The 8,034-nt window shown below is 45.4% G+C and overlaps 2 protein-coding genes across 9 annotated transcripts in view; one reads left to right on the top strand and one right to left on the bottom strand.

Annotated features, from left to right (window-relative positions):
* The window catches only part of ILDR1 (immunoglobulin like domain containing receptor 1), a 39,425-nt gene that overhangs the window by 12,595 nt on the left and 18,796 nt on the right, over window positions 1–8,034 (top strand). For all 4 annotated transcript variants that reach the window (XM_074404259.1, XM_003941645.4, XM_074404260.1 and 1 more), the window contains exons 2-4: window positions 2,086–2,256; window positions 4,002–4,151; window positions 7,834–7,953. In XM_074404259.1, the coding sequence (XP_074260360.1) occupies window positions 2,086–2,256; window positions 4,002–4,151; window positions 7,834–7,953 (441 nt within the window). The remainder of the gene's footprint in view (window positions 1–2,085; window positions 2,257–4,001; window positions 4,152–7,833; window positions 7,954–8,034) is intronic.
* The window catches only part of SLC15A2 (solute carrier family 15 member 2), a 92,174-nt gene that overhangs the window by 7,492 nt on the left and 76,648 nt on the right, over window positions 1–8,034 (bottom strand). The window lies entirely within an intron of this gene.

Consider the following 8,034-nt stretch of genomic DNA (forward strand, 5'->3'; position numbering starts at 1 on the left):
TTATAAGGGCTGTGACCAGTAGGTCAGGCAGGACCCAAGAATCATGTGATTCTAGCCTTCGAGACAGGCCCACCAACTGCTCTGTAAGATAATGACTATATTTGTTTTGTTTGTGGGAGAAACTCAGTCAAAATGAAGGTGGCTCCACTTGAAAACTCTGTCAGAGAAAACCCCAACTCCAGCCTTTTTCTCCTTGGCCCTTGTAATAAGGGGAAAAAGGGAAGAGACTCAAACACCAGCACTAACGTGGCAGTGTATGTACCAGGCTTCATGCCAAGAACCAGAAGTGGATTATCTCACTGCATTCTTGCAAGGAGCTGATGAGGCTAGCACTATGGTCATCTCCATTCGTGGCTCAGAAACAAGCTCAGAGAGAGTAAATAACTTGTCCAAAGTTCAAATAAGTATTAAAGTTTAATTTGAACCAAGCTATATCTGAGCCTAAAGCGTGTGTGTGTGTGTGTGTGTGTGTGTGTGTGTGTGTGTGTGTGTTTTAAATGGAGTCTACACCAATGGTTCTCAAAGTAGGTCCTCAGAGCAGTAGAATCAGCATCTCCTGGAATTTTTTTCAAAATTTAAGTCTATCGCTGGATGCGGTGGCTCACGCCTGTAACTCCAGCACATCGGGAGGCTGAGGCTGGAGGATTGCTTGTGGTTAGGAGTTCAAGACCAGCCTAAGCAACATAGTGAGATTTCATCTCTACTAAAAATTTCAAAAGTTAGGCATGGTGATGCATGCCTGTAGTCCCAGCTACTTGGGAAGCTGAGGTGGGAGGATAACTTGAACCCAGGAGGTCAAGGTTGCAGTGAGCCGTGATTGTGCCTCAGCTCTCTAGCATGGCCAATAGAGCAAGACTGTATCTCAAAAAAAAAAAAAGAAGAAGAAGAAGGCCAGATATGGTGGTTCAGACCAGGTGCGGTAGCTCACGCCTGAAATTCCAGCACTTTGGGAGGCCAAGGCAGGTGGATCATTTAAGGTTAGGAGTTCAAGACCAGCCTGGCCAACATGGTGAAACCCTGTCTACACTAAAAATACAAAAATTAGCCGGGCATGGTGGTAGGTGCCTGTGATCCTAGCTACTCAGGAGGCTGAGGCAAGAGAATCTCATGAATCCAGGAGGTAGAAGTTGCAGTGAATCATAATTAGCCCAGGGAAGAGAATGGAGCAGTGGCAGGTAATATGGAAGAATACTCCAGACTGAGAGAGCCACACCTAGAGAAGAGAATGGTCTTAGCATGGGAAGGACTGAAGCAAGTTCAGAATGGCTAATACCTTGGGTGGGAGATGGGGCGTGAAGGGACATGGGGCAGACGAGATGGGCAGCAGGCAGACCTAACGGGCTTTGTAGGCCTGGTCATGGAGCTTGACATTTATCCTTAGGAAATGGGAAACCATTTTAAGAAGAGACATGAGGCTGGGCGCGGTGGCTCAAGCCTGTAATCCCAGCACTTTGGGAGGCCAAGGCGTGTGGATCACGAGGTCGAGAGATCAAGACCATCCTGGTCAACATGGTGAAACCCCGTCTCTACTAAAAATACAAAAAAAAATTAGCTGGGCATGGTGGCGTGTGCCTGTAATCCCAGCTACTCAGGAGGCTGAGGCAGGAGAATTGCCTGAACCCAGGAGGCGGAGGTTGCGGTGAGCCGAGATCACGCCATTGCACTCCAGCCTGGGTAACAAGAGTGAAACTCTGTCTCAAAAAAAAAAAGAAGAGACATGAGGTGAAGAAAAAATATATATATGAGCAGTGTTACTCCAGTACAAATGTGGCCTTATTTCGATACAATTCTTTCATCGAATGGTATTGAAATAGTGGGACGTGTCATCACTGTTAATACACTGTGAGTTCCTGGGAGTTTTCCTCACTCCGTTCTTCCTATGCCCCGCTGAGGCTGCTGAGCACATTCTCTACCCCACCCCACCCATAGCCTTCCCAGGGGAGTAAGAAACCAGACTTTGCCTGTGAGCTCCCAGCCCGGGTCAGGCAGGAGGGCAAGCAGTGTGTTTTACTCATCTGCATTGCTTTTCTTATCCATGAACTGATGTGGGTCACCTTCAGCATTGTCTCCTGCTCTTGGCTTTAGGGTGCCTGTCCTTGCTTGTGACGGTCCAGCACACAGAACGCTATGTTACCCTGTTTGCCTCTGTCGTCCTCAAATGTGACTACACCACCTCTGCCCAGCTCCAGGATGTGGTGGTGACATGGCGCTTCAAGTCCTTCTGCAAGGACCCTATCTTTGACTACTACTCAGCGTGTGAGTATCCTCACCCCCTTGGCCCTCTGTGGGTCCCAGACACCTCTATGATCCACTGTGGTTAGAGTTTAGGGATTATTTAGGATCACAAATCTTTGTAGTGAGGAGAAGCAGCAAAGATCACCTAATGCAGTTCCTCTGTTTTACAGACAAACAAACGGAGCCCAGGTAGGTGAGATATGGTATTCAAGGTTACACACTAGTTTATTTTAAAATTTTTGTCCTGCTTTGTTCTAAAAAGATTTAAGGAAACTCAGACATTAGGTGAAAGTCCTGCCTCCCAGTCCGTTCCTGGTTCCACGCCAGTGTACTGAGCTGATGATGCAGGCCCGCCTCCCGTCACCTCCTCCACTTTAGAATGCAGACAAGAAGACTATACTCAGCACAAATGACCAATGGTCATTTGTGAAGCCTCTTGCTCCTTGCTACATTCCCTTCTTCAGTCTGCCTTCAGAGAGATGGTCATTCCTCTGCTGACGGAGCCCCCTAGTTCCCTGCAGACTGCCCCTTCACTGTGGGAAGTCTCTTCGTGCTGCACAACGCCTGCTTAGAGTTGGCCGGTCCTGCCTCTCAGTAACAACTGCTCCAGGCATGTGGGTTGTGCTGTCTGGATCAGAGCTCTTTCCTAGTTGTCCATTTCTGCCCTCTCTCAAAGAACAAAGGAACCCAGAACCACCCCACTGTCAGCACCAAGACAGTTAACCTTTTGGACATTTTGAGAATAGAAGCAGACACCCTGTTTGTAGGAAGAAGTAAGCTTCCTGAGAAGAAGCCAAGGGAGAGGAAGGCATTGGTCTTTACCTTTTTGAGCCCTTGAGCTAATGTCTCACAATATGATTTGAGCTAATGTCTCACAATATGATTTGAGCTAATGTCTCACAATATGATCAAGAGCTGTCTGAGCCACCCAATGAGCCTGACATTGTCCCCAAAGGACTCCTTTCTAAATTGAGGCATGTTTCCTGGGGTTTACTCTTAAAATGGCTGGGTTGAGTGGCCAGGGAGGAGAGGCTAGGGAAGCAGGCATTTGCCAGGGGCAGATTTAACAGCTCTCAGGCCTTTTATTTTAAGGGCAGTTGGATGAATCCCATTGGAGCAGAGAGAGGCTGGGGTGACTTTGAAAATGAGAAAAAGGAAGTTGGAGCAGGAGATGGGGATACAGCTGGCAAATGATGGCCTGTTTAGGGGGTCAGGAGTCTGGTTGCTCAAAGTGTGGTACCTGGTACACCAGGGAGCATATTAGAAATGAGAATCTCTGATCCCACTCTAAACCTCCAGAATCAGAATTTTTATGATTAGGCCGGGCGCGGTGGCTCAAGCCTGTAATCCCAGCACTTTGGGAGGCCGAGGCAGGTGGATCACGAGGTCGAGAGATCGAGACCATCCTGGTCAACATGGTGAAACCCCGTCTCTACTAAAAATACAAAAAACTAGCTGGGCGTGGTGGCGCGTGCCTGTAATCCCAGCTACTTAGGAGGCTGAGGCAGGAGAATTGCCTGAGCCCAGGAGGCGGAGGTTGCGGTGAGCCGAGATCGCGCCATTGCACTCCAGCCTGGGTAACAAGAGCGAAACTCCGTCTCAAAAAAAAAAAAAAAAAAAAAAAAAGAATTTTTATGATTAACAAGAGTCCTGGGGGATGCATAGTCTTGGGAAAAATTGAGACATTTCACCCAGAGCAGAAAGGGCACCTTTCTTTGTGGGAATCCCCTATTGCTGTGTGACTCTAGCATGCCCTCTCTCCTCAGCATATCAGGCAGCTTTATCCCTGGGCCAGGACCCATCCAATGACTGCAACGACAACCAGCGGGAAGTTCGCATCGTGGCACAGCGGCGGGGGCAGAATGAGCCCGTGCTGGGGGTAGATTACCGGCAGCGCAAGATCACCATCCAGAACCGTGAGTGTGGGGGAGGCAGCAGGGGAACTGGGGGTAGGGGGGAGGTGCAGACACCACGCCTGGCAGGCTGAGTCAGCATGGGATTTCCCATTTCTTTCTGCTGCCTGTTGGTCTACTTGGTTACTGTCATTGAGGAAAGGGCCAGCTTCATAGAATGTGCTGCACCAGCTGAAGTTACTTCCCTGGACCAGAGGTTGATCTGTTGCTATCTATAGCTTTGGCTAAAGGTCTAGGGGTGAGTGGTTTCCTTTGCTTTCCTGAGATTCAATGCTAAGGTATGGATCAGGTTTCTTTGAGTCCTTCTGCAAATTGCTCTCAGGGCCTACTGAAACCTCAGATCCCTGTTTCCCTCCAGCTATTCCTGTTGTTCATATGGAAGAAATAGGGGCTTCTGAGCAGATGACCACCTTGAGACTACTGTCCTCCACTGATAGAGGAAAGAACACTGGGCTTGGACTAAAAAGCCCCAAGTGAGAGTCCTAGTGTTTCCTCTCAGTAGCTCAGTGACCAGTGATCAGTTATTTTCTTTGGCTTCTGTTTCCACATCTGGACGATGAGCATCATGGTATCCTCCTCCCTACTACAAAGTGAATATGTATCGCAATATGTGAGAGCCATATCTAAAGCCTGTCTATTCTTTGTGCCCAGTGCAGTGAGTAGCGGTGAGAGCCCTGACTCTGGAGTCAGGTTCGGGTGTGCATCCCAACTCTGCATTTTCAGGGTATATGAACTTGGGCGAACCTATACAATTTTTTCAGCCTCCATTTCTATAAAATGGGACTTGCCATAGTACCTAGCTCATGGAGATTTCTGGGGACAAAGGTGATACATATAAAACATTTAACAAACAGAAAGTAGACAGTGAGCATTAGTTATCACTCAGTATACTTTTGGATAAATGGCTTATCTCCCCATATTTCTTTTTTTTTTTTTTTTTTTTTTTTTTTTTTTTTTTTTTTTTTTTTTTTTTTGAGACAGAGTTTCGCTCTTGTTACCCAGGTTGGAGTGCAATGGCGCGATCTCGGCTCACCACAACCTCCGCCTCCTGGGTTCAGGCAATTCTCCTGCCTCAGCCTCCCGAGTAGCTGGGATTACAGGCATGTGCCACCATGCCCAGCTAATTTTTTGTATTTTTAGTAGAGACGGGGTTTCACTATGTTGACCGGGATGGTCTCGATCTCTCGACCTCGTGATCCACCCGCCTCGGCCTCCCAAAGTGCTGGGATTACAGGCTTGAGCCACCGCGCCCGGCTTATCTCCCCATATTTCTATTGTGTAACCCACAGTTGCTGCCATAGATTGTCAACACAGAATTTAGAGCCTATTTCAATGGGCTTTATGTGCCACGTTAAATAAATATTTGTTAGTTAAAAGGGGACAAAGGGAAGAAGACTCACTTATGGTACCCATCGCTACAATATCAAGGAATCAGTGAATATTCTGACTGTTTAAAGGTAGCTCATTTAAAGGGAACCAGTTTAATAATTGCTTTCAACTTTGTCTATCATACCTGTCTGATTTTTTTTTTCCTTTTTTTTTTTTTCACATCTGGGCTCTGATTTCCAAAGCCAGCCCTCAGTCTAAGGGTACATCTGTTCTTTTCTAGTCTCCAGGGGCATCTTCAAAGATCAAAGGTGGTTCTACCTTTTCCAAAGCCTGCAGAATTTATTCTTATCTGACCTCACAGTTTCAAGCCTCTTTAATTAGCAAAATTACCTGTACAGTTTCTGAAGGATGGAAGTCTACCTACATGCTAGTCCCTGCTCTTATTATTTTTTTTTTTTCTAAAAACATGAAGGTATATATTTTCCATTGTTTCCACTCCCAGCCACCTTTGGCTCAAACCCTACTTCTTTCTTACTCCCACAGAAAAACATAAGTATTTCCCTCTGTTCTTATTTCTGCCTCCAGGCTTGTTGGGACTTCCTGGAGCCCTTGTTTCTGACACTTTTATGCCTATGTTTGCATCATTTGAGATGACCCTGACAAATCCATCCTTAGATCCTTTAAAATATCTGAATACCCTTCTTGCTCTGACACTCCTAAAATACTCTTTATTTCTCCAATAAAAATTAGACCAGATTTACAATATACATCATGCTCTGAGGGGGAATTTTTTAAAAGCACTTTCACCATTTTTCTAAGTCTAGGGTAAGCTTATTTCTGGGAAAGGTAGCAGGCTTGGAAAATAGTGGGTAGGAAAAAATTGTAGGGATTGACGTAGAAAGAGAAGGAAACAGAAGTCAAAGTAGGTCCAGTGGTGCGTGACCTTGCATTTTTGTTTCATTTCCTCAATAAATATTTCTTGACAAACAGATAATAAAGAATTAGAGGTATTGCCACCAACTTAGCAGAAATGTCTGTAACATTAAGGTTTCCTGGTGCTTACTCTGTGTCGGAGAGCTGGAACTGCTGCTGCACTTTACACGGAGGCTGCCTTTGACTGGATTTTAAACCCTTTCAGGACAGAAAAGGGTCTTGTTTCTCTTTACATCTCCTCATTGCCTAACATAGTGCTGGACCCATGAAAGGGCTTTAGTGAATGTTTGCTGCCTTTACTAAACTTGAACATAAATATTAATCTTTTAAGTTCCTTGTAGATGCCGGATATGAGACATTTGTCAGATGGATAGATTATAAAATTTTTCTCCCATCCGGTAGATTGTTTGTCCACCCTGATGATCTTATAAGTGGAAGCTGGATGATGAGAACATATGGACACATGAGGGGAACAACACACACTGGGGCCTGTTGGAGGGTACACTGGGGATAGGAGGGAGAGCATCAGGAAGAACAGCTCTAAATACCTATGTGATGAGATGATCTGTGCAGCAAACCACTATGGCACACATTTACCTATGTAACAAACTGGCACATATACCTCTGACCTTAAAATTTTTTAAAAAAACGAATGAAAAGAAATTATATATAAACCATTCATCTATCCTAATGGAGGTATACAACATTGAAAGCCCACAAGAACTGAAACTTTCCTTGAGTTACATTTACTCTTAAAATATTGGCATTTTATCTTTATTCAAGTTTATCTCATACCTGTCCTTCAGGATCAAGCGATATCTGCTTATTTTAGGCTGATGAGGGACCCAGAATGTGGAGTTTTTTCACCCAATTTAGAGAAGACAGGAAAGCTTGGTGGTTAACAGTATCAACTTTGAGGCAGAGAGATGTGAGCCTGAACCTACCTCTGATGAGCATTTTCTGTATGTTATTAGGCCACTTCCATTGAGTCTTGATTTTCCTTATCTGCAATGCAGCTAAATAATTAAACCCACTGTACCAGTTAGAATTAGGTTTGACTGCGAGTAAGTAAAAGCCCCATATACTAGTGACTTAAACAATATTTTGATTTTAACTTTTATTTGAGATAGGATCTCACTGTGTTGTCGAGTGTATTAGCTGGAGTGTATTAGCACATTCATAGCTCACTGCAGCCTTGACTTTAGTGGCTGGGCTCAAGACACTGGGCTCCAGCGATCCTCCCATCTCAGTCTCCAGAGAAGCTGGGACTATCGGCACATGGGCACCATGCCTGGCTAATTTTTTAAAAAATTTTTTGTAGAGACAAGGTCTTGCTATGCTGCCCAGGTCTTGAGGCTGTCACAGGTTAGAAGCCAGTGCCCTCTCCTCTGACACTGGCACTTTCTTCCTCCTTACTGTGTAGGAGCAGATCTTGTGATTAATGAAGTGATGTGGTGGGACCATGGAGTGTACTACTGCACCATTGAGGCTCCAGGGGACACATCAGGAGACCCTGATAAGGAGGTGAAGCTCATCGTCCTGCGTAAGTGCTACTGGAGCTCTCTATTCAGTCAACCTCACTGCTGTAACTCTTACTTACAGGAAAAAAACAAACAAACAAACA

The sequence above is a fragment of the Saimiri boliviensis genome, chromosome 8 (assembly GCF_048565385.1).
Source record: "Saimiri boliviensis isolate mSaiBol1 chromosome 8, mSaiBol1.pri, whole genome shotgun sequence".
In the NCBI taxonomy this organism is placed as follows: Eukaryota; Metazoa; Chordata; class Mammalia; order Primates; family Cebidae; genus Saimiri; species Saimiri boliviensis.